Here is a 24,266-nt window from a genome sequence, read left to right as displayed (position 1 = left end):
TAACACTTTGGGAATGTTCTGGCTGCTAGATACCTTGATATCAATTTCTACTATTAGTAAAGTAATGGTACTTTCATGTTCTATTACTATTTGAATTGAAGCCAGTAACTGGTAGGCCTTAATTATATGTCTACTTTCTTATAAAGAATACCATTATAGCTTCTTGTTGTTAATGTTACCAAGTTGAGTTCATATTTGATAGTATACATCCAAGTCCAACAAAAATTGTCTCAATAAAAGTTTGACCTGCTGTTAAATTCGGATGCCATTGTTTTACCCCGTCATCAAATTGCATATGTATCCTTTATATATCATTTTGAACAACTCTGTATCTCTGTGCAGAGAATTTGGTTTATTTTTTTTATATACCCAAATTTAATAATCAACAAAAGCTTTATTTTCAAGTTTAAATTGTGTGAGGAATAACACAGGGTGTCCAAAAGAAAACCGGTTGTAAAAAAAATTACTTGTGCCAGCTTGGTGTATTTATGTGTGTGCACTGTAGGAGGTATAATATATGTGTAGAATATTGTTGGTTTTCAAAGGTTACTGGGTAACCCACAGCTTGAGGCATAGAATAAATACAGATGTGTGTGTGTATATATATATATATATATATATATATATATATATATATATATATATATATATATATATATATAATATATCTTCGTTCCTTTAAATTTTGTAGTTAACTTTTTTTGTCTGGTTTTATTTGCATATTCAGCTGGTACTTTCACGTGCAGTTCCCTGTTTTATTTATTATCCTTTATTTTTCTTGTGTATAAAAATTCTCTGTATTGTCCTATTCTTGTTTTATCATTTTAATTAATGGACTAAAGCAATAGATTTCCGATATTTAGGAATCATTTTAATTTAAATATTGTGTAAGAAAGATCTTGTTACAGGATAGGCTAACCTTTTGTAGTAGAACTATACAGCATATCTAGTATACTTTAAAATATGATAAAGGAAAAGGAATTGGCAGCACTCCAGGTTGAGTCAAAATCCAGATTTATTGACTGGACATCCAAATTATGACAATCGTGACAAGGTAGACGCGTTTCACTGGATTTTGACTCAACCTGGAGTGCTGCCAATTCCTTTTCCTTTATCAAGTTTTCACGGAGGCGAGGCGGGGCATACACCGGTGTGAGTCATCAGGCAATTACACCACCTTGAGCAGTGAGTCCTTGTCTCTTCAATTACTTTAAAATATAACTTCAATTTTGTTGAAAAAAAAAAAATCCCTCTGTGTGATCGGTCTACAAGGATTTGAACTGTTGTAGGTTCCTACCCTTTCTCTGTTGTGAAGAAATTGAGGTTTGTTTACCCATGTCCTTTTCAGACATATTTTAGAATCAGAGGGTCAGCCTTCAGTATAACCACCTGGTGCACTTTCAGGAAAGCTGCATTTTCTGCACCACCTTAATAGACATGCGAGTATAATAACAAAAATGAAATTCCTATTGCAGGGAATGCCTAAATGGTTACTTGTATCTTAGCACAGATTATAGGGAAAATCAGTGAACCAATCATTCAAGCATAAAAGGTAATTGAAATGAGATTGAAAAAGAGAAGTCATTTTTAATAACATTAAATTACAATAGGAGTTTTGAAGAAGTTGTAAGTGCTTTAATGCATTCTTTTAAAAAAGTTGAGTTTTTCTTTACAGCAAATAATACCATTAGTACTGCATAATTGTAGTGGGATGACCAACAATTCTTAAACTAAACAAGATATGGAGAAGAAAGAAACACGTTAATAAACAGAGAGCAGAAAAGTGGATGGACCAAAGGCCTAACCTCCTGATAATGTTATTAAGTTGGCTTGGGACAGCCAACTTACTGATATTGTATTTAAACTTCTTCTTCTTCTTTCTTCTTTCTTCTTTCTTCTTTCTTCTTCTTCCCACAAAATATTTGGACACTAACTCCTCCTAGACCGTTCAAGCTACATACTCCAAACTCGGCACAGACCTTCATACTGTTCTGACTCGGTGTGCTATATCTTTTCAGACTGGTTTGAGTTACAGTTTTCCTAAAAATTAAAATTAGAAATCAAAAAAATGCCTATAGACTTTCATTGACAGGATGTTCAGATGACCCAAGCTCCAAATCCCATTAGACTCAATCAAGCTTTGATGCTAATCAATTTAAACTCATTCAAACTCATCTAATCTATCTATCTATCTATCTATCTATCTATCTATCTATCTATCTATCTATCTATCTATCTATCTATCTATCTATCTATCTATCTATCTATCTATCTTCAAACCTTTTCTATCTATCTATCTATCTATCTATCTATCGATCTTCAAACCTTTTCTATCGATCTTCAAACCTTTTCTATCGATTGATCGATCTTCAAACCTTTTCTATTGATCGATCGATCTTCAAACCTTTTCTATCGATCGATCGATCTTCAAACCTTTTCTATCGATCGATCGATCTTCAAACCTTTTCTATCGATCGATCGATCGATCTAAACTTTTCAAACTTTCTGGTCACGCTTTCTCAAGCCAACTTAAAGTTTGTCTCGACAAACTTTTTTTTCTAGTTGATCATTGCAAGTGCTGGTTGGACCATAAGTTTTCAGAAAAAATAGTGTAAATTCTGCCTTTTTATTCTATTGTTGCTAGGTCTGGAATTCTGATATACAACCAATCATATAGCAGTAGCTGCAGTTTGCTTACCCCCCCCCCCTTTTGGAGAAATGATGTGATACATTTATACACATATAATTTAGAATGTATGAATGTATAAATATATCCAAAGGACACCACATTTATTAGGTTCTGAAAACATATATATATATATATTAATAATGATTCTTTATCTTTTTAAAGAAAATTCTCAAGTGGCACAATATCTAAAGGTTTAAGCATATGAACTACAAAATGTCTTTACATAATCATCTGGATATCGGTTACCAACCAAAATGCATTCAACATACAGTATGTGGCTGTGAAGTGATATGATTAGTATTCTTTAGAGAACACTACTACTATATAAAATATAGAACAATGCTAGTATTTTTGTGGTCATCCTGTAGTCTGTCGGTGTGGTTGATTTACTAAATGAGTAGAGGTTGTTTTTCAAAGTTTATGTTCACTTAACTTAGTAAATAAATTAAGTTGTGTTCATTATGAAACCCAATCATGGCCAAGAACATTTTTAAAAATGGGATTTTTGTTTGCACTGGATTGGGTAAAAAAGAGCTTAATTTATTGACTAAGCTAAGTGAGCGTTCTCTATGCAGCTTATCTGAGCAGCAGAGCTCCTAATATTGATAACCTCACAGCTGCCAAACAGATTCTTCTGCCACAACACCTGTTTTTCATGTGAAACAAAAGCTCTCATTATAGCTCAGCATGTTTCACATAAGCTACTTTTTCTTCTCTCGACATTCAACTTTCGAGTTTCATATGAAACAGCTGGCTTAGTTTAAAGTTATTTCCTATCTAGAAGATTTTGAAGCGTCTTTTTTAAATTGTTGGTAGATTTTACCATACATTCAAGACAACGAAGTAATGTTCTTGAAAAGTCAATGTGTTTGCAAATGAAATTCAATCTTCTGCAAGGGAAGCAGGGGAATGTTTACATTGTAATGTCCATATGTGCAGTTTATGCTTACCTCCCAAATTCAGAGAAAGAGGCATAGTTTGGAATGGAGAAGACATGTGGGGTGTTCTGTGATAAAAATGAGCATTTGCTCTGAATATTGGGTCTGGCTTAGGCTTTATGTACACTAACCTATACTGGTAGATCCTAAACTTGAGTTTAGGAGCTTTAGGCATTTTTTGGCCGAAGCTTCTAAACTCAACTCCATAAAAGCCTATTTGTCAATGTACACATAGGCTTTTAGCAGAGTTTAGGAGCTGCCACGTTTTAGGTAAACTTCAACCTTCCTCTCCTGAAAGCGGAAGAATTGTGTTCAGGATAGGAACATTTTAACCGCTGGCCACAACAGAATAGCAGCAAAATATGCTGCTTTTTTGTCATGATTTTTCTCACATTTTTCCCTTGGCCGTGGTAAATGTAGGCCAGTGTACATAAAGCCTAAAAGGAGCAGGAGTTAAATAGTCTGAGCCTACATACTGTATACACTCTACACAGTCTGTAGTCCATGTACCCACAAAATATTCCATAAATACAATATAAGTGAGAGCCTCACTTACATAAACCTAAAGGATGAAAAAGTATATACTCAGAGAGCTAACGCTTTGTCCCCGTATACTTTAAAAAGGAAAATCTTCAGTGGTGGCACACTACAGCCTTGTCCAAAACTCTTGAGAATGACACAAATAATTTTCACAAAGTTTGCTACCTCCGTTATTATGATGCAATTTGCATATACTCCAGAATGGTATAAAGAGTGATCAGATGAATTGCAATTATTTGCAAAGTCCCTCTTTGACATGAAAATTAAATTAATCCCATAAAAAAAACATCTCCAATGCATTTGTGAAGAAGGCTTCAGGGCACCCAAGAAAGTCCACCAGGAGCCAGGACAGTCTTTTACAGTTGATTCAGCTGCCGGATCGGGGCCCGCGGAAGACATCAACCTATGACAAAATTAGTCGGTTGATTCCAGACACGACATAGCCACGCCCCCAATGCCGGCTGGAGGTTTTTCCTGATACATGCGGGACACCGCATCTTTTGATATGTATGGGATACAAAGTTCTTCTGCTCGCCTGTCTATTTTACTGAGTAAATGCAATCTTTTTAAATAAAAACATTTTTATTGCGGTATTATGCTATGTGCCCTCTTTCCTTCCTGGATCTATTCCCATGGGCTCCACCCATCTCTAAGTGAGGATTGCTTCTTGTTATCTGCAAAAGCATTTCCTGTATCTGCCATTCTGGAGAATGTCCTGTGTGACCTCTGTGACTGGCCCATGTTGTTAATCAAGTTGTGGTCTATCTATCAAATTAGATGACCATATGAGTCTGGTAAGCAGCCTTATTTACATCTCCCTTGATCACGGGTGCTTTTTGGTGGATGCTCCATTGGACAGTTTATCATTCGCTGGGACTTGTGGTTCCTCTCCACTGGGATTCACTAATTCTTTCTTTACAAGGACTTATATATATATATATATATTTATATTATTTTTGTGGGATTGTTTTCTTCACTGAAGAACCCCCTTTTTTATGCACATTATCTCACATGCCTCTTTTTCATCAGTGTTCAAATTTTTTTACATGTATAGGCATATTAACATTAATTTTTAGCATATTCATTTTCTTCACTTGTTCACTATTCATTTTTTAGCGCAACACATAGCGGTTTTATATTTTTTAATGTGTGAGGGGAGCCTATCAGAGGCATTTCCTTACATGGGAGATCTGCACAGATAATCAGGGCACTGATCAACAGTGCCCTGATTATCAGTGCAGTCCCAACAGTGCCCAGCAGTGATGCCAGTCAGTGCCCATCAGTGCTGCATATCAGTGCCCATCAGTGCTGCATATCAGTGACACCTCATCAGTGCCTATCAGTGCAGCCTCATCAGCGCACATCAGTGAAGGAAAAAATTACTTATTTAAAAAATGTTATATAACCGAAACTAAGAAAAATGTTTTTTTTTTTTCCAAAATTTTCAGGCTTTTTCGTTGTTTTTATCAAAAAATAAAAAACCCAGTGGTGATTAAATATCAGCAAAAGAAGGCTCTATCTGTCTAAAAAAAAAAAAAAAAAAAGGTAAAACTTTGTTTGGGTACATCGTTGCATGACCGCGCAGTTGTCCTTCAAAGTGCGACGGTGCTGAAAGCTGAAAATTGGCCTGGACAGGAAGGGGGTAAAAGTGCCAAGTAGCTTAGTTTTCAATGGTTTTCCTAATTTTCTTTTTGCACAGCTAGAAGTAGAATTCTTTCCCCAGCTAGTTATCGAAAATGTACGCCTACAAAGTATATTCAATGAACACAAGCTGTGTGCTATAGTGTCAGTAGGGTCAGTATGGTCGGAGTTTGGCTGAATACATTTAACACAGTATTTATGATTTCAGAGTGTGTGTTCTGCTGGGAAGGAGGTGAGAATGAGGCCATCCTTTACACCATGGATCTGGGTCTCCCCCTCCACTCCGTTCAGCAGGGATTTCCCAGCCAAGTCATCTGATTTCTCATCAATACTTGTTCCACTAACAAAAGTGTAAACATGAAACTAATTAGTTTCAAAGAAAAGTGTTGAGTAAACCATTGCTGACCTTGCTTTCTGAAAATGCTAGTTGTCTGGTTGCCGTACGTATTTGTTTGCATTGAATATATACCATACATATACCATATTACCATATGTCGATTTGGACTGTGGCTAGCTTTTCAGATCTGCATAATTTTTGAGAGTCAGTGACTCTACATTAAAGCTAGTGGGTCAACTGGAATTTCCAGGATGTCAGTAAGGATTGTACCCCCCCCCCCCATTCTCAAATCTATCTATGATAGTAATTGTAATTTAAACTGCCCCAGTGTTTTTTTTTTTTTTTTTGTTTTTTTTTTATACTATGTTGACCCTGTATTTCACAAGCTCCAGTGCTGTTATCTGTATATGTAGGCTGTGGTGATTTTTATTTATTTCCGGTGAATGTTTCTGACCTACACTGCCCAGAATTCATCTCATTTGATGTTTGAGTTCTGTTCAGTATGCAGAAATAAACCTGACGTGACATTCATGTTGAGCAGTGGTTGTCAACTTATGAGCAAAAAGGGGCCTCAAAGGGCCATACATAATGTTCAATTTGTTTAATGCTTGAGAGAACTGTCAGAAACTGCAGACCTGATGGAGGAAATGAGGGTCATAGAGCGTGGAAGTGCTACATTTTTGGCTGGGGATATGCTGCAGAAGACAATACGAAACTGGGAACATGTTACACGTGGCTAGTAGAGATCAATGCTATTACTCTAATCAATGTTCCCACTACAGACTACTGAGGTTCGAGGGCCACACATAATATATCAAAGGGTCTCATGCAGCCCTCGGGCCGCAGGTTGGGCACCAGGGATATAGAGAAAGAGATTAATTTTCTTCTTCAGAGAATTAATTTTCTTACTGACCTTGCTGAATCCTCAGAGAGACAACTCGCAATTAGCGTGTCATTTTAAAAAACTTAAAGTGCTTGTAAAGTCTCGTGTTTTTTGAATACCAAACATGTTATCCTTACCGGCTCTGTGCAGTTGGTTTTGCACAGAGTGGCCCAGATCTTCCTCTTCTCGGGTCCCTTTTCTGTTATCCTGGCCCCTCCCGCCTGTTGAGTGCCCCCACAGCAAGCAGCTTGCTGTGGGGGCACCTGAGTCAAGTCACAGCTCCCTGTGTCCATTCAGCCATGGAGCCGAGACCCGGCCCCACCCCCCGTCTCTCTCTCCTGATTGGCTGACTGACTTTAAATGACAGCAGCAGGAGCCAATTGCGCCACGCTACTGTTTCAGCCACGAGGAGGGGAGTCCCGAGCAGCTGATAAATTCCTGCAACATCGCAGGATATAGATGGGCTCAGGTAAGTATTAGGGTGCTGCTTCAAATGGAAGGTTTTTTTATCCTAATGCATAGAATGCATTAAGAAAAAGAAATCTACTGCCTTTACAATTCTGTTATTTCATAAAAATATTATAAATACATTATCACTTATTGAGGAACTTTTGCATTGTTCACTGTACAATGAGCAATCCCTTTTAAAATTGGAATTTTCTCTCATTTATTACCATTTTTTGGCAAACTGTAACATCCATGTTGCCAATTCAGCTCTATTACCACCAGGTGCTTTGCTGGCAGCAGATGCATTTCCTCTAGAATTACAGCTGAAATCCTTTAATTGTTTTATTATTCTGAGCCACATAAAAACTCCTGTATAACATTACAATAGAGTGACAGAGGTGATCCTGTATTCCAATATTGCAATTCAGTTTATCAAAAAAAGTGTCACAAAATATAGTTATCTTTTTAAAGGTTGTCCTAGAATGATTATTGTGCAATAATTTATTTTTGCATGTTCAGTATTTTGCTATGTTAAATTGCTATCTAAAAAGGGTTATATGAAGTGTTTGTATACTTTATTTCCCTAATTTATTTATGTTCAGGACTAAAACATTAGAGTGGTATTCCTTTATTTATGTTTATATACAATATTGCATATGAATAAATTATATTTATAATTTTCAGCAAGCATATGGCAAGATCTACACAGTTTTTCTGGAGGCAGTTCATTGCTATGCTGTGAACAGCCAATATTAGTCGTTTAGCAGGTCACATTACACACAGGGATACAACCTCTCCCCCTGCTTAGCTTAGATGGAATTATGTACTTGTTTTTGCTAAAAAAAAAAGCACAGAAATACAGTGGTAAGAAAAAGTATGTGCACCTCTTAGATATAACTGGTTTTCTGCAGTAATTTGCCATTAATTGTGATCTGAACCTCATCAGTGAATGTGATGCATAACTGGACTTTTCAGTTGGTCTTTGAATAATGCCCAAGTTAAATGTTCAACGAAAACTGCATGTCAAAGCAATCAGTGGACCCAGATACAGTATATAGGCAGCAGAACTATAGGCAAACCCTTTTTTCTGTTTTGGATAGAGTAAAGGGGGTTGGGGCCCCTTTTCTGCCATTTGTGTCCCGTTGGTGAGATTTTCATTTACTTATTTTCCCGTAGCCAGGAGGAAATTCCTCCAATGTTAGGTTGTTTCCAGGTTTACCAGAATTAGTGTCCCCATTGGAAGATTTTATTCCTTTATTACTGGTCCAGTGACAACCCATATTTGGGAATTTTTGTTTATTTTCACTCTCGGTGATCATGGTAAACATGACAAATAGGCTAAATATCCCTAATGGTCCTTTCACACGAACGATCCGATCAGATCTGCCTGTCAGTTTTTTAGGCGGATCTGATCGGATCCTCCATGCATCCCTATGGGGCAGTGGATGTCAGCGGAGACATGTCCGCTGACACCCGCTGCCATCCGCATCCGATCCTGTCCGTGAAATCCAGATGGATGGAAACCCTATTTTCCATTCGCCCAGGGAATCGGATCGGAGGAGAGCGGACAGGCAGTCCGTTCTCATCCGATTCCCCATAGAGAGCAGCGGGGCTCTGACACCTCCCTCTCCGCACACAGAGCGGAGAGGGAGCTGTCACCTGCCTGCTCAGCGGGGATCAGTGTATCGATCCCCCGCTGAGCAGCACGGAGTCCGCCGACGAAGGCGGACCGTGTGAAAGGAGCCTTACACAGACAACAATAATCCTCCTTCAGTCTATCAAAAATGAAAAAATAAAACATTTTTGCCTTTAACTATACTTTTAAGTAAAACATGATCATATCCCTTTCTGGATTCTAAGCCCCCCTGTAGGCTGTTCAGTGTAGCGGGATATGATGATCACTGACCAACTGAAAGGCACAGGAGGTGGGTGGGAATCAGACTAATTCCACTTTTACAAGAAGGGTCAAGATAAAAAAATAGCTTTAGCTGCCAGTATTTATGCATCTCCTGATATGTTTTGATATGTGGTTTTAATTTTTTTTAATATGCTCAACGGAACTGCACATGTTTGTGTCCAGTTTACTTTAAAGGCAAAAACATATTTTCTCTTTCGTTCACTGATGGACACAGCTCCTGATTCTTCTTAACCATTGGGTTACACTGCCCCCTCCAGGAGTAGGACACTAGGCAGGAAAAACCTTGACTGTGCCTATGGGCAGTCCCAGGGGGTATACACCCACTCTTCGCTATAGTCACTCAGTTTTTTTCTGCCTAGTCAGGATTAAGGACTTAGTTCCTTGCTGGGATCTCTGGTCCTGGCAATTTTTTCATTTTAAATATAATATTTTTTCCTATTTTATTATTATGTTCCTGTGAGAACTACAATCAAGTGCCGGACTGGGGGAGGAACTGGATAATATAGATTCTTAGGGTCCCCCCATTCCGGCCAGCAAGCACGTGCAGACCGTAGCTCCATGCTAGGTCGGCCGCGACATAGCCCCCCACTGGACACGGGATGGTGTCCACCCTGTTCCTGGTGTGGTAAGTAGCTGTCCCCCCACTACCCCTGGAGGGCTTTGGGGTGAACGTGGGTCCCTCCCTGGGATGGTCCAACCCCTGGGTTCCCCTCCCTTTCCCAGCCCCTCTAGAATTTTGGTCACTGTAGGTCTTTCGGTTGAGGGGACTGGCTGGCTTTGCCACATGCTCTTAAGGGGGCTGGTTGGAGTGCTGCTGACTGGGTTTTCCTGGTGCACAACAGGGAGTTGAACAGGGTTCCCCTGCCATTCTGGGGGTTGGTGACTGGGGGAGGAACTGGATAATATAGATCCTTAGGGTCCCCCCAGTCCGGCCAGCAAGCGCGTGCAGACCGCAGCTCCATGCTAGTTCGGCCGCGACATAGCCCCCCACTGGACATGGGATGGTGTCCACCCTGTTCCTGGTGTGGTAAGTAGCTGTCCCCCCACTACCCCTGGAGGGCTTTGGGGTGGACGTGGGCCCCTCCCTGGGATGGTCCAACCCCTGGGTTCCCCTCCCTTTCCCCCAGCCCCTCTAAAATTTTGGTCACTGTAGGTCTTTCGGTTGAGGGGACTGGCTGGCTTTGCCACATGCTCTTAAGGGGGCTGGTTGGAGTTGCTGCTGACTGGGTTTTCCTGGTGCACAACGGGGGGTTGAACAGGGTTCCCCTGCCATTCTGGGGGTTGGTGACTAGGGCAGGGTTGTGCGCCTTATGTGGCCAGATCTGGCCAAGCGTTTAGGCCATAGCTTTGCGGCCTACTCATCGAAACCTATGTAAGGCGGCCCCTGTGAGGATGGCTGAAGCCACTGCCACCTGTTTGGGCTCTCACCTTCTCTTCTGCTGCCCCTGGGTGGTCGACTCTGCCTTGGACCAGGTGGCACTGTGGGGGTACTTCAATTTTATAGACAGTCTTGCCACCATTATTGTGTGGGGCACCTGCCTTATTTTAGCAAGGGTACCCTGCCTGCGCGTCCACATCAAAGCGGGCGGCCACCTTTTAAGGGGGCTATGTTCTATTATGTCCTGCTCTGAAGGCGACCCCCAATAGGTGGTCCATTTGTGGAGCCTTGGCCAGCGTTCCCTTTGCAGGATTGCAGTCGGCGGCCTCCCCTTATGTTTTCAGGATGAGCTCAGTATAAAGCGACACTACTGGGTCTGCGTCCATGCACCCTGAGTGCTCCGATAGTGAGGATGATTCCTCTGCTCCTCTAACCACACTTAAATAGGCGCTGGTGGATGCACTGTTTGTGTCAGAGCATGAAACTTTAAAAATGGAGGTTGCGGCTGATGCCCCGTCGGAGGCACCGGTTCCTTATGGCACCCACAGGCCCTCCAAGGCGGCGAGGGTGTTCCTCTTTCCACTTATCTTGACAACATTGTCACAAACAGTGGGGTTGTCCAAAAGGCAGTGGATGCTAGGTGTTTTTTGCTTGCGGTATCCTTATGAGGATTCCCTGTGTAAAAGGTGTACGGCCCACCTGTAGTGGGACTCGCCTGGTTTCCAGGTCAAATTACCTTCATCCTAGTTCAGGAGACCCCGACCTTTACAGGTCCAGCTTATAAGAGGGTGGATGCTCTGGGCTGCCATATGTGCGCTGTGGCTGGTTCGGCAACTAGGCCAGTAATAACTATTGCCCTGGTGTCGCAAACCCTGACCTAGTGGGCTAAGCTTATACACTGGGACTTGGAGGGAGAATAGCTTCCCCTTGTCTTTGTGGAGCTGGCGGACCGGTTGGACCAGGGGCTACAGTTTGTCTGTGATGCCTCTTTCGATGCGGCTCCTTTGTTTTCTAGGCTGTCTGAATCAGCAGTGCTCCTTCGTCTCTCAGGATCTCAAGATTCGGGATCAAAAGTCAGGGCCTTCACCAGAGGACCTGGTCTGGCAAACCACGAAGGACTCTTCCAGATCTGCCAACAAGGTTGCCTCTGCATGAAGGGGCGCCCTCACCCGTATCTGGGGTGGGGGGACTTCTTCGCTTCCTAATCCATACACCTCCCTAGTACAGGTCAAGTGGGTCCACTAAATTATTCAGTCAGGCTATGAGATCGAGTTCAATCTTTTCCCCTGGAAAGGTTTTTTTCTCTTGCGTCCTCTGACAGTTGCCGCCCGATGGTATTAGCCTTCACTAATGGGTAATGGCGCCCTCTGCAGGAGCAAGGCTAGGCGGCCATCCCTCAGCCATTATCCTGAACCCAATCTGATATTACCTCAGTTTTATGCTGCCTAGCTTAGGAGCTGGTTAGGTCTTTCTGGCCGGGACCTTGTGTCTCGGTTTTCTTTGGTTTTTTTTCTGAAATCATGTGTTTTTTCTTTGCAAGAGGTCTTCCACAGGCGGTCATCCTTACCTTGTTAAAGACTCATACAGCTGCCTCTAGGATGTTTTATCACCGCACCTGGAAGGCGTATATTGCCTGGTGCGAAGCGCATGGTTCTCATCCTTGTTCCTTCTCGGTGGCGAAGGTATTGGCCTTCCTGCAGAAGACATGGATCAGGGTTGGCGCTGACTACGGTCAAGGGTCCGTTGTTGGCCTTGGCCTTCTTTTTTTCAAAGTCCTTTGGCATCGCATTCCTTGGTCCGCACCTTCTTTCAAGGGGTGCAGCGTTCGGCTCCCACGAGGGTCCCTGGGATCTGTATTTGGTTTTGTCTGTGTTGCAACAACCTCCCGTCGAGAACATCAGAGAGATTACTCTCGGTGTTGCCCCAGTAAAGTTGCCTTTCTGGTGGCCATCACGTCAGATCGCAGAGTGTCTGAGTTGGCGGCCTTATCCTGCCGCTCTCCTTATCTGATACGTCATGGAGATAAGGTGTTTCTGCGATCCAATCAGTCTTTTCTTCCACGGGTGGTTTGTCTTCATTCCACCTTCAATGAAGATATCGTGTTGCCTTGTGTGCGCGGCTCAAGCATCCCACGGAACTTGTCTTGCATTCCCTGGATGTGGTCCGGGCGGTCAAGGTCTCCCTGTCCGCCACGGAGTCTGTTCGGCAGTCTGAGTAAATCAGATAGGCGATTGTTCAGGCCTATTCTATTTAGGCATTCTATTTGAGCCGTCAGCGCCTCTTGGGTTTTTTCGCCATCGGGCTTCTGTGGTTTAGATGTGCAAGTCTGCGACTTGGTCGTCCGGGCACACTTTTCACAAAGTTCTACGAACTTGAGGTTTTTGGCATCTTCGGATGCTTTATTTGGCCACAAAGTTTTGAGTGCGGCAGTTGTTTGGAGGGGACGTTCTTTTTTCTGTCCCTTCTTCTTGGAGTGTTTTTTTTTGTTGTTTCTGGATTTGTTCCAGTTTTTTTTCTGTGGGCTCAGGTTGTTACTGGCCCATCTGTTTACGTTACCTTCTGAGTTGGTTGCATTTTTTTCCCATCCCTCATACCTGCACTGCTTTGGGACGTCCCATTAGTGAAGGCTAATACCATCGGGCGGCAACTGTCAGAGGACGTAAGAGAAAATAGAATTTTTTTAAGGACTTACCGTAAAATTATTTTTTCTGAGTCCTCTGACAGTTGCCGCCCCTGGGGATCTGGGGTTGTTGCCTTCCGGTACTGCTTGCTACAAATTGAGGTAATATCAGATTGGATTCAGGATAATGGCTGAGGGATGGCCCTCTAGTGGCATGCCGAGGTATAAAAGTTTTTTTGTATTAACCTAATAATCAATTATCTGCCTAGCCTTGCTCCTGCAGAGGGCGTCATTACCCATTAGTGAAGGCTAATACCATCGGGCGGCGACCGTCAGAGGACTCAGAGAAAATAATTTTATGGTAAGTTCTTACAAAAATTATATTTTTCCCTTTCAACCTGCACTTGTCCCCAGATCACTTATGGGGTCTCTTTGGTCTCTTGTTATTTCAAAGGGTGATTGTTCCGGTTCTGACTTTGGAACATTTTCAAGGGTTTTTCACTCAAACCTCTTTACAGTCCTCAGGAAGGAAGTCAAGGTTCCTCCAATTCTGGACCTCAAGGTGCTAAGCTGCTTTGTGCGAGTACAGAAGGTCCGCATGGAGTCCATTTATATGGAAGTGGCATCAGGGGGATTTCTTCTTGCTTCTTTCCACATCAAGGACACCCACCTGCGCATTCTAATATGTGCTGGTTGCCAGCGCTTCCTCAGTTTTTCCATGGATGAGGAGCATTATCAGTTTGTAGTGCTGACCTTTTTGTCTCACCTCCGCACCTCGGGTCTTCACAGGAGTGTTGGCCCCAGTGCGGGCATTGTTTGTTAGTGGGGGATTGCGGTACTGGGGTAACTGGACGATCTTCCTCTGCGAGCGGAGTCTCCGACTTCTCTGATGGACTACTGGAGATTGCTCTGCAAACTGTGAGGGAGTTCTGTGGGATCCTACAACAGGAGTCTGTGGGACAACAGGAGTCTGCTTTGGTACTGTCCACAAAAAATGGCCTATATGGGTCTGACTCTGGACTTAGCCTCAGTGTTTCTTCCTCGGGAAAAACTCCAGACATTGCAGGAGGCAATTCAGCTTCAGTTTTTCAGCAGACGGTCATCCCGCTTGCATGCGGGGCTGGGCCTGATGGTGTCCACCCTTGAGGCGGTCTGTTTCCACACAAAATTCTGGTGAAATGGGTCAAGGATCCTCGGTCTCTAGAGGTGGCTTTGCTCTCTGGCACTTTGACAAGGAAAATCCTTCTACTGTACTGGACGGTTGTCTCCAGGGATGCCAGCCTGTCCGCTTGTCTTGGTATGCAGATCTGGTACGGCTGGTCGCTGATGCTCCTTGAGAACTTCCTCTCAGGGAGGATCTGCTGTCCCAAGGACAAATCTTCCATCCTGCTTTACAGTCACTGGATTTAACGGCTTGGTTGTTGAATGCCAGGTGCTGAAGGGTGGAGGTTTGTTTGAATCGGTGATTCCTACACTGTTAAAAGCTTGGAAATCTGCCTCTAGGAAGATCTACCTTCGTACGTGGAAGACATACATTGCGTGGTGTCAGTCTTCTCGGTGGATTGGACCTTGACCTTCCTTCATCGGGGGTTTGAACAAAAATTGGCCTTGAGTACCATCAAGGGCCAGGTATTGGGTTTTGGCATTCTTTTTCCAACGACCTTTGGCCACACACTCCCTGGTGCGTACCTTTTCTTCAGGGTGTCTGACATTTGGTTCCTTCAGTGTGGGCTCCGTTGCCGCCCTGGAACCTGAATGTGGTGCTTTCAGCTCTAGAGGAGCTTCTCTTTGAAAATATTTCGGCGGTTTCCCTGCGTAACGTTGCCCCAGAATGTGGCCGCCTTTGGTGGCTATCCCCTCTGCATGCAGGGTGTTGTTATTCTGTCGTTCGCCTTATGGTGCTTCACAAGGATAAGGTGGTGCTTTGCCTGTCCGTCATTCCTTCTTAAGGTGGTCTTTGACTATCATATGAATGAAGACATTGTGTTGTCTTCCCCGTGTCCCAATTAAGGTGTACCTGGCAGCTACGGAGTCTTTTAGGAAGTCAGACTGTCTATTTGCGCTCACAGGCTCACAGGCAGACCTCACAAAGGGTTGTCCGCTTCTTCTGTGACCATTTCCAGATAGATTAGACAGACGGTGGTTCTTGCCTTTTGCATCAGGGGTCAGGTTCCTCCTTTCCCTGTTTAGGCGCACTCTACTAGGGCGCTTAGTGTCTCCTGGAATTTCCGTCTTTAAGCGTCAGTGACGCATGTTTTGCAAGGCAACTACCTATTCGGCGGTGCACACTTTTACAAAGTTTTTTGTAAAGTGGTTGTGTTTGCATCTGCGGATGCTTCTTTTGGCCGCACCCTCTTTGAGGGTGTATTGTTTTTCAGGTGAGCTCCAGTTGTTTATGGTTGAGCTCTGTTACCTGGTTGGCTATGGTTAGCCTTGAGAATTTTTTTCTGATGTTTTCCCAACCCTCATGTTTAACACTGCTTTGGGACGTCCCAGTGGTTCAGAAGAATCCAAAGCTGTGTCCGTCAATGAATGAACTTACCGTAAAATCTATTACTCTGATGTTCATTGACGGACACAGCACCCAACCCCCTCTGTGGAGTTGGGCTTTCTTCTGACACTGTTTGTAACAAACCTGAGTGCCTATAGCTGAGAGTGGGTGTATACTCCCTGGCACTGCCCATAGGCATAGTCAAGCTTTTTCCTGCATAGTGTCCTTCTCCTGTAGGGGGCAGTATAACCCAATGGTTAAGTAGAATCAGGAGCTGTGTCCGTCAATGAACATCAGAGAAATGGATTTTACAGTAAGTCAAAAATCCCACTTTTGCTTGCTGTTTCTTTGAGCTGGTAAAAATATTTTTTTCGATATCCGTGATCTATTATGAATTTTTAGTCTATTGCCTCGATTTGTCCAGATTTTAAAATATAACCATGCCAATGTTTTTTTTATTATTGTGCCTATCCAGTACTTTGTGCATGAGCCTCAAAACAAAGAACCTTCACAAGTATATTGATGTGTTCACTACTAATGAGCTTCTAAAAATGTGATTGTACAGTTAAAGTGATATTAAAGGCACGTTTTTTCTTTTTAAAAAAATAACAAACATGTCATACTTACCTTCCCTGTGCAATGATTTTGACCCGAACCTCCTCTTCTTGGGTCCCCAACCAGCGCTCCTGGCCCCTCCCTCCAGCTCAGTTCCCCCAGAGCAAACAGCTTGATGTGGGGGTTCTTTACCTTCATAGGATGCATGAAGGTAACAAACCTTGAGCCTTTAGAACCACTTTAATTTTGTTGTAGTAGTCTTACATTGTACCATTTTTCTCTCCAGGGTATAAAGTATCTTTGCATTCCAGCATCTGATTCACCAAACCAAAACTTGTAAGTAAGATTTTTTTTCTTTCTATTCTTCATGTGGACAGTACAATATGCATGTTTGTGTGTGTGCATGTGTGTGTGCGTGTGTGTGCTGTCGCCATTCCTCAAAATAAGAAAGTTGGCGTCCCATTGGTATATAAATTATATCGCCTTCAAAAAAAAAAAAACATGAAGTATGGACTCAATGATCATATTCCACAAATAACCACTAAATATGTCACAATATCCACAGGGTATAAACTATAATCCACAAAGATCATACGTTTAATGATATGACGCATTTAATCAAGACATACAAAAACCATGGTAGAAATTAAAATATCCCACAGACATATCACCCCTCTGTAGTGTAACGCCACTCAAAATGAATTACAAAGTTTATGAAAAGCATATACAGGTGCATCTCATAAAATTAGAATATCATTAAAAAGTGAATTTATTCCAGTCTTTCAATTCAAAAATTGAAATTCATAATTTACATAGATGTGTTACACACAGAGTAATGTACAGTATTTCAAGCAATTCTTTCTTTTAATCTTGATGATTAAGGCTTACTGCTAATGAAAACCCAAAATTCAGTATCTCAAAAAATTAGAATATTACATATGACCAATAAAAAAAAAGTATTTTTAATACAGAAATGTTGGCTTAATGAAAGACTGTCCATGTACAGTATAGTATTCACTCAATGCTTGGTCAGGGCTCCTTTTGCATGAACTACTGCATCAATGCGGCGTGGCATGGAGGCGATCAGCCTGTGGCACTATGGAGGTGTTATAGGTTTCTTGTATAGTGGCCATCAGCTCATCTGCATTGTTGGGTCTGGTGTCTCTTATCTTCCTCTTGACATTACCCCACAGATTCTATATGGGGTTTAGGTCAGACGAGTTTGCTGGCCAATCAAGCACAGTGATACCATGATCGGTAAACCAGGTATTGATACTTTTGGCAGTGTGGGCAGGTGCCAAGTCCTGCTGGAAAATGAAATCAGCATCTCCATAAAGCTGGTGAGCAGAGGGAAGCATGAAGTGCTCTAGAACTTCCTGGTAGAGGGCTGCCCTGACTTTGGACTTGATGAAACACAGTAGAACCAACACCAGATGACATGGCTCCCAAATCATCACAAACTGTGGAAAATGTTGCATTTCATTTGGAAATCAAGGTCCCAGAATCCGGAGTAAGAGTGGAAAAGGCACAGAATCCATGATGCATGAGGTCCAGTGTGAAGTTTCCACAGTGCCACCTCAGCAGTGCCACAGGCTGATCACCTCCATGTCACGCCGTATTGATGCAGTAATTCATACAAAAGGAGCCTTGACCAAGTATTGAGTGCATGCTATACTGTACATGGGCATACTTTTCAGTAAGCCAACATTTTTGTATTTAAAATCCTTTTTTCTATTGGTCTTATTGTATTGTAATATTCTAATTTTCTGAGATACTGAATTTTAGGTTTTCACTAGCTGTAAGCCATAAACCTTAACATTAAAAACAAGAAATTCTTGATATATATTAGTCTGTGTGTAACGCATCTGTATAAACTATATGAGTTTCACTTTTTGATTTATATTACTGAACTAAATTAACTTTTTGGTGATATTCTAATTTTTAGGGCTGAAACAACTAATCGATTAATCGATTATAATCGTCAACTAATCGATTATGAAAATAGTTGTCAACTAATCGATTAATCGTCAGCCGATTAGTTGTCCTTCATACAGAATGCATTATTTGTTTACATATCAGAAAATACAGTGCAGCACATATACAGCTCAGTAAACCATCCATACATGTCAGTAGATGACAGAGAACTTGTGAATGTGTGAGGAGCAATGCCTCATGGGAAATGTAGTCCTGGGCAAGAGAAGGAACCAAGTGATTCTAAAGGCAGAGGTTTTTTAACCTTGCTATAGGGACACTCTGTACAGTACTATACTTTGCTGCTTCCTATAGGGGCACTTTGAAGGCAGAAGGGGCTGGAAGTGCCATGGGGGGGGGGGGGGGCAGGAGAGGCGAATCAGTGCTGCTCTGTGAAAAATCATTACACAGAGAGGATAAGTATTAGTGCCGGTTCACACTAGGGCGACCTGTGAGGCGACCAGGTCGCCTCACAGGTCGCCGCAGGTCGCCTCCCATAGGGAAGCTGCGGACCCGTTCTAATAGGAGCGACACAAGTCGCTCCGACCTAGAAAAAGGGTCCGGAGCTTCTTTGGGGCGACCCGAAAGGGGACCGCCATAGACTTCAATGTTATGAAGTCCGTGGCGGCCGCTCCGAGGTAGCGGCGCGCTGCTCGCACCGTGACCTCGGAGGTCGCAGTGCGAAGTAGCGTCGCCCCTATGTGAACGGGGGCTTACAAGATTGTTGTTAAGAAGAAAAAATCCAAAGTTTACAATCACTGTAAGGGCTCTGTGCTGGGAAGATCAGCATCTGAACCCAGAGAAGGTGGAGGCCGATAGACTAGAGGTGATATAAGGCATTACAATTACATTTAAAGGAAAAGTTTATTAGTATTGTGCATTATACTGTATTTAAAATTATTATATCCATGAAAAAAAAAAGTCTCAGCTTTTACTACTACTTTAATATATAAATGTTATTTCCCCCCTCCACCCTTCATATACCTTCATGTCTGACTCCCTGCATATCCAACTTCTGGGCATATTTTTTTTTATATACATACACATGAAGAAAAAAAGCATGCTGCTGCTACTAAAGGTCTTCTGCTTCCCATACATGGATTGGATTTTTGGACAAAAATATTTGCATCTATATTTGTTCAAAATGATTTGTATATTTGTTGAATGGACGAGTGTTGTTTGAAAATTCCACTTGCTTTTAACAATAAATTTTAAAATGAATAAAACTTCTGAGTAAAAACCACATATACTATTTGAAGATTTGTTTGATCGAGAAGTTTTCTATTCTGTTCCTTCAAATTTTCCTGTCACTGTGGTTGACACCGGACACCAATATACACTAATGGTTAGAAAAATCGGATGAATGTTTTTAAAAATTTTCTAAAAAAAAATTTAGTTTGTGTATTACCAGCATAAGTGACAGCAGGCACAGGGAACTTGTATCAAACTACCTGCCTATTAATAAGGGAGACTATCATGATTATATACAAATCCGCTCTGAAAATTTGCAAAACAGTGTTTTAGGGCTTTTAAAAATATTGATCTCGGAGTCTGATATGTACCACATTTAAACCTCTAATAATACATATATCTGTTTCAGAGTGGATTAAATATCCAACTATATAGCTGGATAGTTATATTTACCACTACATATAGATATTCAAGAATATTAACTAAATTATACACTTTTTTTTTTTTTTTTTTTAGGTTTTTATCCGATTAGTCGATTAATCGAAGCAATAATCGACCAAAATCGATTATGAAAATAATCGTTAGTTGCAGCCCTACTAATTTTATGAGATGCACCTGTATATTGAAGACTTTGTGATGACAGGCATATGTCACAAAATCAGCAATGCAATATGAATGTCAATGGCATCCTTATTCAGAGCAGTCAAAGAAAGCTTTAGCCGGTACAGTCAGGCATCAATGGCATCTCTCCACATACAGTACATCCCAGGGTCATGAGCACACACCGTTCCTTAAAAAACAAGTTCGATCTCCAGCACTGCCAGCTGCCCCAGGTCAGTCTTGGGATAAATGTGGAGAGATCCTATTGATCAATAAGTATACCAGCTAAAGCTTTCTGTGACCTCTCTGAGGAAGAGGGTCATTGGGATTCGGTAAGCCTGCCACCATTTTTGGTGACAGGTGGACACAGTTGGCACTTTTCTGAGGAGCAAGGAAGTTTATTTGATTATCTCACACATTGAAGGAGAGCTTTTTGGTTTCCTGGAATTTTGGGACTATTTCTATCTATATGCTCTATTTGGACACTGTTTGTTTGATTTTTTTTCTTTTCATATGTTATTATATAAACTTATGTATGAGTTTGTGTATTTATGTAAGATTTGTTCATTTAATTATTCACAATGGGTTTTTGAATCTGCATATTTACTATTTGTTTACATACGATTTTTAGAGCAACACATTGCATTGCTGATTTTGGTATTTTGGAGGATATTTCTTTTTTGCGTTTGCAGCTTTTTCACTTTTAATTCAGGGCACACTTGCACGGTTTCCTTATTCATTTATGTCACAAAATAATCACACAAATAGTTACATGCATCAATAGTTCAACACCCAACAATCGAAAGAAATATTAAGTCTAAATCTACAGAATCTGGGCAATGTGAAAAATGTTTCAATGAGTTATTTCAAGGGAATAGTGAACGGATCGCCTGAGATGAGTATCTGGAAAGAAGTGTTCTAATACAGCCTAAAACAAACCTATGATGTATGCTGGAACATGGTGGACATACCACCTTGGTACCTGCCCAATAATGTCCCTGAAAGATCGATTCATAATGAGGACTGAAATAAAGAGTAGGCAGTCATATGGAATACCTTCTAAATTGTACTCAATGACCATGCTAAAGGGAAAATCACTGGCTGTTTGTCAAAATACTATGTCAACCAAACAATCCTCCATGGTGCATAAGACACAGCAGTCATACACCACCTTATGGGCACTTACAGTAAAGTCTCCTGCTATATAAAAGAAAACAGCACATGTGCCAAAGAAAGTGTATAACGTTCTTTGCGAATTATGGATCATGGTGTATGTATTTTTTTTTTTGGTAAATTTAGCGTTATTTTGTAGAACATGGTCAGGGAAGAACCAGAAGTCATGCTGTGGCATAAGAGGTAAATCGGATTATGTCCTGGACAGCTCTTGCCTTGTCAATATACAGTACATACCTTGCATAGACATTTGGCAGAAAGACTTCCTCAGCCAGCAATGCCTGGACCCAGGGGAGTGATCCAGAACCTGTGTTGCAGATGGGCACCCTGGGCCTGGACCTCCTGACCACTAGGTTTAATAACAAACTGGGCTGGCTTGTCTGCAGGCACAGGGATCCTCTAGTGGAAGTAGTGGATACCTTGGTGGCTCTGTGGGTACACCAGTACAGTACACCATGGTTTGTTCCTTTTCTCCTTTAAAGCTTCTTTGCATGATTAGATGGAGGGCATTCCAGTGATATTCGTTGCTCCTGACTGGCCTAGGCAGGGAGTGTACCTTGACCTGGTAAGAATCCTGGCAGACAATCGATGGGCTCTACTAGATCATTGGGAGCTTGAATCTCAGGGGCAGGTTTGCCATCCTGCATCTCAGTTGCTTTTTTTTTTTAATTATTTTTTAGATGTTTTTCACATAAAAGTTACAAACATAGAAACATGTTTAACATTCAGCATTTCAAATCAACAGCACCAGTGTATAGTGCAGCTCCCGGACCAATAAGATGGACAATCTTCCCATAAAAAGGGTACATACAGTACAATTTCACAGTAGACAATATCCCCTCTGCTAGGGCCGCTAAGGCAGTACAACCAGTCCTGTTGTACTGGGCCCAGGCCCCATTAACTGAACAGGGGGGCCAAGGTAGCTTTATTGTTCATTTCTGCCTAAATTAATAAATTGATTTTTCTAGACCTCACTCCCTCTCTTACTCAGCCCAGGGAAATTTGCATTTCTTTGGGCCCCATCAGGTCATTCTTTTTTGAGGCAGATAAAGTCAGTGCCGCTGTTTCACTGCACCCCATGGGTGGGCAGTGTTGGGGGGGTCCCTGTCAGGAAGGCTGTATGGAGCCCCATGATTTTTAACAGCGGCCCTGCTCCCTGCCTTACCAAGAGAAATTGAATTAGGTGCCCATCAAGGTCTACACATACCCAGCATCTTGCTACAAAAGGAACCCTTAACCAGGGAGCTATTAATCCGACGCTGTGGAATTATCCTCCATCCAGCCACCCCATACCTTTTTAAACTTGTCAGGTACCCCTCTATTAACAACATTTACTGTGGTAGGGTAGCCCTTAAGAGCAAAATCACATACCTGTACGTTATTGTTTCCATCGGCACTGGGGGGGGGGGGGGGGCGCACGCATGCAGCAGGAGCTGTGTTCCCCTGCTGTGATTTGACACAGTGTGAGCCAATCGGCGGGTCTGGCAGCCACGATCGTTTGGAGAAATTACAGAACGTCAGAGAGGAAGAGAAAGATCTTGTATTCCTACTAATCAGGAACACAGATCTCTTTCTTTCTGCAGTCAGTCCATCCTCCACACAGTTAGAAAGCACTCCCTAGGAGAACACTTGACACTTTGATCACCCCTGATGTTAACCCCTTCCCAGCCAATGCCATTAGTACAGTGCATTTTTTTAGCACTAATCACTGTATTAGTTTCACTGGTCCTCAAAAAGTGTCACTTAGTGTTAGATTTAGTCTGCCGCAATGTCGCAGTCTCGCTACAAATCGCTGATCGCCGCCATTACTAATCGGAAAAAAAAAAAGTCCATAAATCCATCCCATAGTTTGTAGCCGCTAAAACCAGTCAATATACGCTTTTAGGGATTTCTGTTTACCAAAAATATGTACCAGAATACAAATTGGCCTAAACTGATGAAGAAATTTAGATTTTTTACATTTTTTTTTTGGATGTGTTTTATAGCAGAAAGTAAAAAATATTGTTTTTTTTTTTTTTTTTCAAAATTGACGGCGGTTTTTTGTTTAAAGCGCAAAACCCACCAAAAGAAAGCTCTATTTGTAGGGGAAAAAAAGCACATCCATTTTATTTGGGTACAACATCGCACGACCGTGCATTTATCAGTTAAAGCAACGTAGTGCCGTATCGCAAAAAATGGCCTGGTCAGGAAGGGGGTAAAACCTTCTGGGGCTGAAGTGGTTAAGATATGTGGCTTTGTACATTGGTAAAGCCTTATTTATTAATGCCCTCCAGGCCATGATGGTGGGGGCGATCTGATTCTTCCATAACAAGATAATCATTTTAGGTGCATAATACAGGAGCAGGGTGAGCAAAGTACAAATCACCTTTTTGGGTGCTAACGTGTCTACCAGGCCTAACAGACTCTTCTGTCTCTTATCATCGTGACCAACCTAACACGGTCCATCCCCTGGACACAAAACTGTCGGATGTGTGGGCAGTGCCAGAAATTGTGCAGAAAATCTGCCCCAGGGGCATCGCACCTCTAACAGTTCGAAGGATGTGCAGAAAAAATCCTCGTTCATTGACGGATACAACTCCTGATTCTTCTTAACCATTGGGTTATACTGCCCCCTACAGGAGTGGGACACTAGACAGGAAAAAGCTTGACTTCAACTATATGTATATACCCACTCTCAGCTATAGGCACTCAGTTTTTTCTGTCTAGTCAGGAGTAAGGACCTAGTTCCTTGCTGGGATCTCTGGTCCTGGCGATTTTTTTCTTTTTCAATGCAATTTTTTTCTATCTTTGTTATTTTGTTCCTGTGAGAATCTTCAATCAATTGTTGGACTGGGCGATGGACTGGATAATCTAGTTCCAGAGGGTCCCCCCAGTCTGGCCAGCGAGCGTGTGCA

General features: G+C 41.9%; 1 protein-coding gene across 1 annotated transcript in view; it reads left to right on the top strand.

Annotated features, from left to right (window-relative positions):
- Nucleotides 1-24,266, top strand: part of DUSP22 (dual specificity phosphatase 22) — a 205,188-nt gene that overhangs the window by 130,137 nt on the left and 50,785 nt on the right. The window contains exon 4 of the mRNA XM_082258652.1: nucleotides 16,724-16,773. Coding sequence (XP_082114778.1) covers nucleotides 16,724-16,773 — 50 coding nt within the window. The remainder of the gene's footprint in view (nucleotides 1-16,723; nucleotides 16,774-24,266) is intronic.

Source organism: Pelophylax lessonae, assembly GCF_965119305.1.
Source record: "Pelophylax lessonae genome assembly, chromosome: 5".
NCBI lineage: Eukaryota > Metazoa > Chordata > Amphibia > Anura > Ranidae > Pelophylax > Pelophylax lessonae.
This window is presented reverse-complemented; position numbering and strand designations above follow the sequence as displayed.